Genomic DNA, 13,294 nt, shown 5'->3' on the forward strand with positions numbered 1-13,294 from the left:
GTTCGAATCCGGTTGTAATCTCAGATTACAGCTTGGTTCGACTCATGCACCTACCAGCATTGGACAAAAGGTAGGAGTCAAAATGACTACTTGTCAAGCATAGCTACCAAACCCCCCCTTCCTTTTCGCTCTTCCCCTCCTTCACCAAAAAAATTTTCATTTCTTTCCCCTACCGTCCCTTCATCAATTGTAGAACCATCGTTTCAAAAAAATATTAATCTTAGCATATGGTAAACAGTCGAAGCCGCAACATATTCGGTTTTTAAATGTTGTACCGTGTATTTTTGCCGAGATTTCTGTGGCAGTTCGTAGAAGTGTACAATGCGCTCTCGAAATGCTTATTGTTTCGACGTCATTTTAAGCAAAACAAGGTAAGCATAAACAAAACAAAAAATATTGGCAAAAAGAGGAGAGAGAGAGAGAGAGAGAGAGAGAGAGAGCTAACACATACATACTTTCATTTCTCTCTGAGCTCGTTTGTTGTGGAGTATAGGGGCCTCAAAAAAATTCCAAAATTTTAGTTGTCACCCGTTATATCTTAAAAGCCGCTAAATTGAAGCTGAAGTTGGAGTGGTCAGTAAGGCAGTTAGCGGAAACTTTTTACGTTGATTGTTGGTAACGCTATCATTATTAACGACACCGTAATGTGAGATTTCTGACTTTTTTTTTCTTAAATCGTTTGTCCATTCTAAGCACTTTAAATATAGAGGGTACACTTACCTTATTGGTTGTTCAATTTGTCAAACAGTTGAATTAACTTTGTTCAAATGGCGGTAGAGCTCTGCCGAGAGTCGGTCCTTTCCGGCAGCTCTGTTATTCTTCAGCTGACGAGTTTCTCGCCGGATCTCTTCGACATCGGGAACCGCTACGGTGTTGTCGTTTGTAGGCACTCCGAGGTTAACTTCCATTGTGTCTCCTGCTGATATATCGCCGTTGATGAACTCATCGAAATACCGCCTCCATCTGTCGACCACCTCGCGCTCGTTTGTGATTATCTCCTCCCTCGTCCCAAGTTGCCAAGTTTAGGTGTGAAGCCCTTACCAGTTTGGTTCACCTTCACGTAAAACTTGCGCGTGTCATTAGCCCGGAATAGTTATTCCAGCTACTCTAGATCTCTGTCCTCCTTCCTGCGCTTTTTCCTCCTCAGGATCGTGGTCCACTCATTCCGCGCTCGTCGATACTTGGCCAAATTCTCTCTCGTGGATATACTTAGATAGTTTTTCCAAGCTCTTTTTTCCTCTCTATCGCTTGTTAGCATCGCGATTACGGCCTCGTTGACGGCCGAGCGTATCATACTCCATCCGTTTTCGAGGGTCGCCGCATTTTAGTTTCACAGAGGAAGGCCAGTACGTGCGCATAGTTTTCGGCAATTCGTGGGTTGTCGAAGTGCCGAATGTTTAACCGGGAAGGGTGGCTTTTAGATTTTTTTAGATACCGATACCATGTGAAAATCATGACACACTTACAGCACAAATGATGGCATACTACGATCACTGCGGTGTAGCATTGGAATCCATGATTAAGAGAATAGGCGAATCATTTGTGATGGTGATTCCAGGAATTGACCATTCACCGAACCAGAATTTCAACAGGCAAAATATGCGATCATATGAACGATTTCAAGAAAATAGGTTTCCTAAAAGTATGATGCAAGTCAAACGTTCATAAATGAAATTTTCTCTGCATTGATACGGCGATACAATTGTTAAAATAATTTACTCTTTATTTCCAATTCCTTACAGCTGCTGAATCCAATAGTTACAATTAGTGTTACGTTTACTCCATCCGCATTTTTTTTGCTCAATTCAATAAGTACAGTTATATATCCTTTTTCTGTTCAACCAGTGTAATAATAGATTAACAGATCAGTACTTTATCACGACTATTTTTTGGTTAATTTGCCAATGTTGCTTCAGACTTTGACATTGTGTCACAACAATTTGTTTCGAAATAGGCGATTGCATTTTTTTTTTTTTGTTTTTGCTTGTCACGATGATGAAGTTTCAGCCATTTGTTTTGCCATAAGTCTGTACGTCTAATACGTTACTACTAACGTTAATGTATCATAAAGGGACAAAAGCATCAAGAAAAATAAATAATAGTAAAAGCTAACCAAACTTACTAAAACTAATGATAAACGTCACGATTCGTCGGCACGGAATGATAGCTCCATGGTGTACCGATCGAACCGCCAGCGAACACGCTATGTACAATCAAAACTGTGCAATAATATCGGTATAATACCGTATTGCAGTTGGATACTATAAAATGAGTGCATTACAACGAATTATAATACAGTACTCGTGGTATACCTTCATTCAGCTCTGGTGTTCATGTTTTTACTACATTACTTCTCAGTCAAAATTTGCTTTAAGCACATGCCATCCATCGGATTTACGGCGCAGATGGTTTTGTTTTCTTTGGTTTTCTTTCAGTGTGACTTTCGATTCGTTCAAAAAATTTAGTATCACCAGTCCCTGCACCAAACTGGCGAGGCAATGGTCGTTCCCCAAAATAGTTTTCCTTTTTCAAGGTTAAAAATATTTAGAATAAATATCTATCAACAACAGAATGCTGGTTCCTTCTAGAGGTCATATAAACATTCGGGGAGCGACCATCCGGGAATGATCCGTGCAGCTTTGCTTTTGTGTAAAATAGAAGAGGGTAAGTAAATTTTTGTTAACGTGCGAAACAAACAATTCCAAATGATTTCCTGCTTTGAATATCACACTCCTAGTTTCAAACATGAACCACTGGTTTGGTTTGGGGGAGCTGGATGAGTATGTGAAATTTATAAACTGAACTTAAACAGCACTCCACACCACAATGGATTGTGGTTTGAAAATTATTTCTCTTCTCCATTCGGGATGACAAAAAACGTATGAAAAATAAAACCAAACAGTTCTAATGGTGCCTTTTTCTAGCTGTTTTAGATACAACTACTACTCTGTAATGATTTTCAACATCATTTAAACTATTGGTGATGTTTTGCTTGGTCTTGGTTCTAAATATTTTTTTTGTTTCAAACTGGTTTATAAAATATAGTCTTTTCCCTTCATAGAACTAGCTTCTTTTACTTAGAGTTATACGCGCTGGTAGCGACTTTCTTCTTTTCCTATTGATTGAAACAATTATTGCATGTATACTTTTCCAAAATTATTGAAAAACGATTTTTTAGGTTTTGTTCTGATTTGAGCAGTGTTTTCGGTTTTGTTGTGTCTTTGCTGATTTATTCTTCCTTGTTTCGATATCAGGAACGGAAATATGTATGGGTTTGCCTGCTCGATGTTGCTGCGTTTGTGTTATTCATTACTTTTCAACTTTTGATTGGCACGTTCTTACCTTCAGAGTAAAGCTCGGTTTATGCTACATACTTTTTCCAGCTTGGATAGTGCTTTTGCTTTAGTCTACTGTCTGTCTTATTATGACATTCCAAATCTACTTGTTATTGCTATTTGATTTGAGTTGTTCGTTTAACTTGAGTTTATGAAGCAAGTATATGTATATTATATTCAAACATCCAATCTTTTGTTGGCTACGAACAAATCTTTGCGGTCGGATATATTTTCAATTGGCTGATTTTATATGTCTTTTTGATAGTAGTGCTGGTAACTCGATCAGTCGAACATGTTCATTGTTGTAGTGGGCACAACCTCGAAAAGCATTTGGAAGAATAGGGTGACATTTCCTAGAAGAATAAAATAAAAAACGGGTTCTGTTATGGTATCTCACACAAATGCCTGCAATATTACTATAATATTTTTTTAGCAAAGAGCCAATCGTTTTGACAATTTAGAAGCGCTACACATGAAGTAATCAAACTGAAACTTTGTCGGTAACTGATAAAACTGTTAAAGACAATTTATGGGAATTCCACATAAGCACTGTTTCACGACGGGGTAAATCACAGGTGATGAAGTGAATCATGAAACGTCGTGAAACAAGCACATTTTAAAAACTCATGGAGAATTTTGCGAAAAACTTTTTCCAGATAACATTTTTTCCTAGATTGTTGAGTAAATTTTCTTGCATTTCCATTCGCTCGGTTATGAACTTTTAAAATAATCGATAATCGTAATAAGGCTTGTTCGCGACAAAATTTGGACACCGCTAGACACACACAGCTTCGGAAATACCTTAACAATGAGTGAAATATTTTGCAGAGTGGTAGACGTATGTCTGTTCTTTTTGAAAATATAACACTTGTTTATATCACAAGCACTCAGCGTAAAATGGCGTCGAAAGAAGAGCAGGTGCGAAAAGCAATTGTGTGCGGTCGCAATGAAAATAAGAAAAATTGCCAAAAAGCTTGTATTTCCTCCAAGCACTGTTCGCAGTGTTTTAAAATTATTCGATACTCGCTTGACAACAGCTAGAAAGAAGGGAAGTGGAACAAAAACGGATCTGAGGAACCACCACAAGGATGCGAAGGCAAAACAAATATTACGGAGGAGACCAGATCTTTCTGTATGTACCATTGCTCGTAAAATAAAAATGTCGCCAACATTCGTGCACACTTCTAAGCAACGACAAGGCATAAAGTCTTTCAAGATGAGGACTGTGCCAAACCGTAATGACAAGCAAAATACGACGGCCAAAACACGCGCTCGTAAGCTTTATCGCGAATATTTAACGTAATATTCCATGCGTTATAATGGACGATGAAACGTATGTCCTAGAAGACTTTAAACAGCTTCCTGGTATGTCTTTTTACACTGCCATGAAACGGAATGGCGTTGCAGAGCATTTTAGGACAAAGAAGAGAACCAAGTTCCCCAAAAAATATTTAGTATGGCAGGTCATATGCAGCTGTGGTCGAGCAAGCAAAAGTTGCATCACTAGGGGATCGGTTAATAAGGAAATATACCGTGAAGAATGCCTGAAGAAACGATTCCGTTCCTACACAGCCATGATGTACCCTCGCTGTTTTGGCCTGATTTGGCATCCTGTCACTACGCCAAAGGTGTTTTGGAATGGTATGATGCTGATGGAGTCAATATTGTACCGAAGGAGGCGAATCCACCGAACTGTCCAGAGTCACACCCCATCGAGCGGTATTGGGCTTTGGTGAAGAGAGAGCTATCCAAGCACAAACAACAAGCAACAACTATAGATAAATTTCGAAAATCTTGAACAAACGCAGCTAAATTGGTTGTCAACAAGTCTGCACTGAACCTCATGGCAAGGGTAAACTTTAAAGTTCACCAATTTTTCATGCAGACCAAATAAGTAATGTTAATTTGTTTAATAATTATTAACGATAAACACATAAATGATATAAAATGTTTCATGGATTAAACTTCTAGCAAATTTGTTTTATTGCAAAAATGAGGTGTCCAGATTTTGTCGCGAACAAGCCTTAATCGTAAAATTATTCCTGGAATTTTCTGGGAAAATAGGAGATCTCAAAATTTTTCAAATATTGTTTTTATTTATCAATCCATAAACTATGCTTGTAGGCAAAATTTCGTGAAAGAGACCTTTCGTCCCAAACCTGTCGGTTCCAGTGATGAATGTTTATTGCCTTCCTAAAGTTCTTTCCGGCCGTAGTAATAGCTTCTGCGATAACATCCGTTGTCGTCGAGCTTATAATCGTACCGTTCTCTGATGCAGCTGTCCACTGTATATTTCAGCGTCAGCGTAGAATAACGGAGGTGTTGTGAAAAATCCTATATGGTTTTATTACCAAAACGTGCGAGTATTACGAACGAAGACAGGTTGATTTTTACTGACTGCAGATGAGTGTGGAACTGTAGACATCACATTATCTTTCGGTTCATTTTCTGTTAGTATCTCATTGGCCTAAATTCGTTAGCCAATGAAGATTACGTCCAAAACATGGTCTTCCAGTGTTTAAACGTTCCCAACATTATCAATGTTGTATAGTCAGTAACGATCACCAATTATCGCACAAAGTTGGGCTTGATTCTGCACTAAAGTGTCTAGCGTTGGATCTCCCCTAAAGAGAGCATTCCTAAATCAACTCAACAACTTCATTCGACGATCCAGGTCAATGAGATAAGAATATTTAAAGTAAATATTTAGGAAAATCGAGTATTCCTACAAAAACTTTAGAATAAAGTCTGACTAAAAGCAAATTTGGACACCCCTCGTGCGTCACCGACACACCTCTTGTCGTAGGAATTGGAACCATTTGACATAACTTTGTTTACATGTTTATGAAGAACAACTGGTACAAGTTTCGTCAAACTATTTCACTACGTTGCGGAGCAGTGCCGAATAGAACTCGAATGATGCAACAAATCTTGAACAAACACTTGGAGAATCTAGAGTAGTCTGCAGCAAAGTTGGTTAAAGTGCTAAAAATGCCAAAATCAACAGTGTGTAATGTTCTGAAGTGTTATAAGGAAATCCTTGGTCTGGAAAGGCGGCAAAGAATTTTCAAGAAAATCGGAACTATGGACCGAGAGATATTGAGGTGCGTTAAGCCCAATTCTTGCATCTTCGTCCAGGGTACGGCTAGAAGGTACGAAATCAACTGTCAAACTACGCGGAATATCCTTTCTCGTGAAAGCTACAGGTTTTACAGTGCCAGTAAACATCCGAATCGGCACTTGAAGCAAAATTTCGTAGCCAAGAAGCGTGCTAGGCGTTTGTACGAGCGAGTTTTGACGAATTTCAATGGATGTATTTTAATGGACGACGAAACCTACGTGAAAATGGATTTCAAGCAACATCCCGGTCAAAAATATTACATTTACAACTGTGCGTGGCGATGTGCCGTAAGCTAACATATTTTTCTTTCATTGTTGAGAAATTTGATTTTTCTGAGAAAATGGAGGGAAAGATCTCGAATTTTTCAATATTATTTTTATTTAAAAGTCCATGAACTATGCCTATGTAATTTTTTTTTCTAAAATCATGAGACCTTTCCGTCCAATTTGTACGATTATTTTGAAAAATTTTCGGTTCTTCTACAGCTTTGGTTTTCAAACTGAACTTATACCGTTTTTAGGGAAATAAAAACATCGTTTCGCAAAGTCACACATTTTACTTACCCATAAACTTTGGATGGTATCCAAGGTGTACGAACGGCACGTAGAAGAAGAGCCCAGCAAAGATAAACATCACTGCATACAGGTACTCGATTTGCGGTTTTTCAATGATGGGCGCCACCACCAGATAGCCGGAAATGACCATAACCAATATTGGAATGATAAGTGGAACCTGCAGATCAAAACAAAAAAAAACGTATGTTTATAGAGATTTATCTTCTACGCAATACACCGCCGTCAAACCCACCTTATAGGGTCTCGGATAGTTGGGTTTGGTGTAACGCATCACGATCAGTGCCAGCATCGCTCCACCGTAGAAAATCCACGCCGTGAAACTGAAGAAATCAATTAGGGAATCGATCGTACCGTACAGGACCATCGCGCTTGCAATCAGTGACTAGTGAATGATGAGAGAAAAGTGGATCATTAGCCCGTACACAACGCTGGGTGGATTGGCTATATTACATGAAAAATCAGCCCCGGAGCCGGTGTCAGGCGTCGCACGTGTACATAGGAAAGAATGTCCAACAGATGGCCTTCGCGACTGGCGGCAAAGCACAACCTATAAAAAATTGATAGACATATGTAGTTGATTTATTGTTACATAAAAGACAACACTTGCATTATTAATGCAATTACGAGTTACTTTGGGTAGGGAAAAAGTCAACGTACCTTCCGGCGGCGAACAGCGTGCCATTAGCGCTGCCAAACGTACTGATGGTGACGCTCAGCGGCATGAGCCAAGCCATTACACCCAGGATGCGATTGCCAAATGTGACAGCAACGGCTTCCGATTCGATCATCTCCGTCGGTGACATTGCGGCCAAATAGGATACATTGATTAGCGCATAGCACAACGTTACCAGCGGTATTCCAATTATAATCGAACGAGGCAAGTTTCTAGCCAGAGAAAGGGTGAAAGTCAGCAAAGTAAAATAATAATTCCAACTTGTGTCGCACTTACTTGCTTGGATTTTGAATTTCTTCGGTTACATAGTTAAGATTGTTCCATCCGTCGTAGGCCCAAAGACCGGTGTAGAACGCCGTGGCGATTGCACCCATCGAGGGCATAGGTCCGCTAAATGCATTCTGCAGGTGCTGGGTGTTTCCCTGGAACAGCTTATAGGCTCCACCACAGATTACAATCAGCACCGCGATCAGCTTTGCAGAGGTAAAAACATTTTGAACAGCCATCCCTAGATTAACACTATAACAATTTACAAATAAAATGCACACTATATACGGATAGTAGTAGTAGTAGTAGTAGTAGTAGATACAGTAGTATACAGGCAGACGACGGCAACGACGTTTATTGGTTGATGATTGTGGCGGGAATCATGATGAGGAAGAGAAGAAAAAGAAAGAACAGACTTAATTGTGATCTGGACAGACGGATTCGTTTCAGTAACTGTATCGAACAACAAATGAAGATGATCTGGATGATGAATCTGGATGTTTGTACTTGGTGGCGGTCGATGAGCATTGGATGGCACCGTAGTTATGAGAAACGAATCCTTTGGTTATAGATTGATCTTGCCTAAGAGATCTTGGTCTGCCTGGATCGTGATCTGGATCACTACAGGCACACACACTCGATCGCGGGCGACCTGAGATACAGAGCTAGACAGAGGACACACACTGTTCACAGATGAGATCTCGCGAACGGGTCTATAAGAAAAGATCTTTTTATAGCGCTTAGGAGAAAGCTGAACTTCAGAGTAAAAGGACATTTGGAGATTCCCTGCGTGATGCTGTGCAGCATTGCGGCTCCATTGTCCAACTCCGTGGCCTGTTCGGGAACTGAGATCATCCGTTTCGATGGCCGAATCACGCCTACTTTCTATATATTTTCGGTAAACCGTGATTCTGGAACAGAAGATTGAAAATATTTCGCTGACGATTTCAAACGAAAAACAGAAAAGGTTAAACAAATCAACAGCTCAACATGGCGGCGTGAGAAAACAAACGTCATATGTATACCATAGATAAAAACCTAATTTGAGCTATCAGTGTTTGGGGCAGGTCGGCTCGCCCGATACTTACCGATCGCCAGTATTGCAACCATTTTTACAACGGTCTGCGGTGGGTCGCATTCGGCTACGAAGGCTTCGACGGCATACTGGGCAAACGAGAGACATATGATTGCCATCTGGGACGGTTTCAGTACCAGTGTCGAAACCCAGGAGAACAGGAATGCCGGCCAAGCGCCGAACGCGTCCATAAAGTATGCCCATTCTGCTCCGGAAGATGTGTTCATCGTGCCTAACTCAGCGTACGCTAATGCACCTGCGGGTGAAAGTGGGACAGGGAGGTTTGTTGTTAGTCTGATTTCAGTCGAATACATAGGAAAAATTATTCATTTGATAACACGCGTAACCGACGTGCTAAGTAACACTGATTTGATGATATTTTTTTAAATTTTCATAAATATTGAAGAGAACAAAATTGTGGTTTGGTCCGCAGTTTAGTCCACCGTTCACCTGACACAAGGGTCAGGGTCAGGGTAAAGCTTTGGCGATAACATTGGAAATTGCAATGAAAAACCAGTTATCAAATTATCATTATCAAAGACGCTATGCATTACCGGATTTCCCCATATAATGTGCACTACGATGGGTACGCTTGGTTATTTTTTACAAGACAAGACAAAAAGCAAAGGAGACGCATGGTGTTTTGTTTTTACCAGCCAATAAAACCGATATTTGTGGCAAGAACAAACCATAAATGTCCTTTCCGTTGCTAGAGGTATTAGTTTTATTGCAAACAAATTCATTGCATTCTCGAAATGTCAATTTGGAAGAAAATCTATCTCAAAAAATAAATAAGAAAGCTCGTTTGAGTAGTTTGAAAGCACAATTTGTACTGGGCAGTAATCCAGAGGTAAAGAAACGCTCAAGTTAAAAAAATACAGGGTGTTAGGTAGCTTAGTGCAAATATCTCAGGAGGTGATGAAGGACCACATTTGACAAATAAAATCCTTCTAGGCATATGGTCAAATCTTAATCGTTACAGAGGTATAAAACATTTTTAGTTTTCAGTCTTTTTCCATTAAATTAGCTCTAGAACAAATAGTCTGCAAGCTACTAATGCAGCTCAATTCTATTGCTTTCAATCGAAAGCTGAGAAAATTTTGCACTGAAAACTGCCATTAAACCTTCTGCTTCATGAAATTTAGTAACTTTTCAGCAGCAAAAAGCTTTCTGGTACTGTTTTACAATTCGCTTCGGCATAAAACTCTTATCTCTTTTAGTTTCGTAACAATTTAAGTTCAAACGTAACGTGTTGAGTGTTAAATTAAGGCCCAGACACAATGCCTACGGATTTTACTACGTTGCGGCAATGTGACAGTTTTTCCATGGGTTTTCTATCAAATATCCGCAACGTAGTAAAATCCGTATGTGTTGAGTGTTAAATTAGTATCTGAAAACTGCACGAATTCATACATAGTGCATGGCACACTAGATCACCGCGTGCGACGGACACTGGTAAAAACAACAACAGTAACAATCATGTTTTCCATACATTGATGGTTCGCGTCCACTTTTGTACTTTTGTAGTATAATCCTGCAAAGCTCAAGCCGCTTAGGTTTATGCGCAGCAGCAGCTCTTGAATCTGTAGTTTCAATTTCAATGTTCAATACAATGGGATACATTCGTTAAAAAAAAGCTTCGTCAATTACAACCTTCTATTCATTCAAATAAATAAATAAACTAAAAATGAAATAATCCACACAAATCCATTCGTTCTGCTTTAAACTTCGTCTGTTTTATTATAAGTCAAAACACATTTTTTTTAAATGCTTTTTCGTGTGAAATACATATCCTATTAAATTCTACTAGCGTTGACGCACGTTTAATGTGTCTTGGCATCGAATTGAAAACATTTATTCCTAACAAAAATAAACTAACAAACTTTATGAAGCACCAGACAAGAAATTCGGTGTTCTTATATCATCCGCGTTTCTAGTATTATATCTATGATAGTCTCTACCTCTTTCGATTCTATTACACAAATATTGTGACAGCAAACTGTTGACCACTTTATAAATGAACACCACAATCAAATAAACAATTCGCTGCTCCACTGACAACCATTGCAAACCGTCTAGCATTTAAAAACCGAGGAAGTAAATCTGTCACATCTTAAAATTGAACGCATAATTTTGTTCTGCAAGCACTGTAGTCTCACTATTTGTGTTTCAGTGACCAAAAATAAAATGGAAGGGCCAAGGTCTAGGTGAGGAGAAATAATTGATTTGTATACCTGTATTTTGTTCCAAATATTCAAATCGTTTTACAATCGTCATGAAATTCCATATTTCTAGGCAATTTTCTTGATGACAATGTGAACATTGAGCTTTAGTTTGTCACCAAACGCGTTCAATTGCCTTATCATCAATTTAAACTGAAAAATTCTCATTTCAATTCCTTAGACTTCAACCATCTACCTAGAGAACGAAAATCTTCTTGCAAATGTTAAACGGCTTCGCGCAAATGTTTAGCTGCAATAAACTACACGGTATCATCTGCAAAAAGTTTAATACCGTTCTGATTCAAATTTAGAACTGTCCCAAACTTTGCACACTTAGAATAAAATGGTCATTGGTATCGCTAATATGATAAAATATTATGCTTATTGTATACCACCTGATAGAGGACATGTTAACGAACACGGTGAAATGTTCATTTTAAGTGTTCGAAGTGTTCGAAGTTTGAGAGTGTTTAAGTTTGAATTAGAACGGAATCACAAAAACGTATAATCTGTCGCGTGTCATTTATATACATAATAAATAAAAGGGGCCCTAATATACCTCCCTGGGGCACACGCAGATTATTGCACGCTGGACTAGATACAGAATCATTGAAAGCAGTTCTTTGAGTTCTGTTAAGCAAATAGCCTTTAAACTTTTTGTACTCAACAATTAAGGCCTAGAAATTGTCACAAAAGCGCGTTCCAGATCCAAGAAAATAGTAACTATTGTGTTTTTACGCTCTAAGTCTTTCCATTTTGCTAACACCAAGTTCAATGCGGTTTCGGCGATTAAGCAAATTATTAGTGCTACTTTTGAATAACACTTATATCAATTAATTAGTATAATATTCACGCATTAATCGCAGATAAAACTAAAATAACCCACAATTGTGTGGTTTCCATGATTGTGCACTGACCGTAGTACTTTCCTATAAAAGTTATCTGGTTTGCCGAAGTTGCCCTTGCCAGAAATTGAAAAATTAGTTTTTTGTATAGTATTTGAGTTTAAAGGCCCGATAGACAGACGAACTTGTTGGCCGATGCTAATTTTGTATTTCAATTTTTTTTCGCTAATAGTTGTAGTTTGAAAGTTACAAAGTAACTGGAAACGAACGCGCTTGACGTAAAACTATAAAATTAGCATAGGCTAACATGTTCGTGTATTTACGGGGTCTAACTCAGATTTGCAAAAACGATTTTTTTTCTACTCACGACACATCGAAAGCTGTGTTGCAGGATATTCATCCGTCTAGTCCCTGAATATTGACAACACAAACAGAAGAGATCCCATGTTGCTGCCTTGAGGAACACCTGAGCAGTTGGTAAACTAGATATACATTAGAAGGTATGGTGGAATGTTTTCGTTTCGATTTAATAAAACTCCGAAAACCTTTAGGATTTCTCCGGGGATTTTAACCCGCATGACGTACAATTTTTACGACGTAGCATTCAACCGTCAATACGCGTCATTTGCTCGAGCTGTTGAGGAGTGAGAAGGAATTCGAACATCCTCAATGTAACCTGAATCGTTTAGTTGATGGTGAAAATTAAATTCCTAGACTTGGCTATCACCTCAAACAAGCCAATATTCCAAAGAGAGTAAGTATTTACCAAGTCTTATGACCAGACACACTTTAATCAGTCATCTTTACTGTTCTTCTATGCACTTTGGACAGTGAGCCTTATTAGCCATAGCTAGACCACAACACGGACTTGTTAAGGCAAAGGATGTCATTCGGAAGACGATTCGTAGTTGTGTTATATGTTTCCGACAAAAATCGACAATGTTTTCTCAATTTATGCGAGAACTTCCATATTACCGCATATAGAAATCACCGGTATTTGCGCACATCGGACTTGATTTCTCTGGGCCCTTTAAATTTAATTCCAGAGCTTCTACAAGAAAGGCGCAAGAAACAAGAGGGTACGTATGTGTTTTTGGGCCCTGTACTTAGAAGCTGTATCAGATCTAACTACAGATGCTTTTCTTGACGCTTTTCGGCGATTTGTAAGCTGTCGTGGGTTT

At 38.9% G+C, this 13,294-nt stretch overlaps 1 protein-coding gene across 2 annotated transcripts in view; it reads right to left on the reverse strand.

The window, feature by feature from the left end:
- Nucleotides 1–1,734: 1,734 nt before the first annotated feature.
- LOC128741216 (b(0,+)-type amino acid transporter 1) overlaps nt 1,735–13,294 on the reverse strand; it is a 41,371-nt gene continuing 29,811 nt past the window's right edge. For both annotated transcript variants that reach the window (XM_053836858.1, XM_053836857.1), the window contains 7 exons: nt 9,060–9,302; nt 7,981–8,251; nt 7,689–7,916; nt 7,482–7,578; nt 7,264–7,413; nt 7,020–7,188; nt 1,735–3,688 (listed from right to left, as the gene is read on the reverse strand). In XM_053836858.1, the coding sequence (XP_053692833.1) occupies nt 3,618–3,688; nt 7,020–7,188; nt 7,264–7,413; nt 7,482–7,578; nt 7,689–7,916; nt 7,981–8,251; nt 9,060–9,302 (1,229 nt within the window). In that variant the 3' untranslated portion in view covers nt 1,735–3,617. The remainder of the gene's footprint in view (nt 3,689–7,019; nt 7,189–7,263; nt 7,414–7,481; nt 7,579–7,688; nt 7,917–7,980; nt 8,252–9,059; nt 9,303–13,294) is intronic.

Source organism: Sabethes cyaneus, chromosome 3 (genome assembly GCF_943734655.1).
Source record: "Sabethes cyaneus chromosome 3, idSabCyanKW18_F2, whole genome shotgun sequence".
Taxonomy (NCBI): Eukaryota; Metazoa; Arthropoda; class Insecta; order Diptera; family Culicidae; genus Sabethes; species Sabethes cyaneus.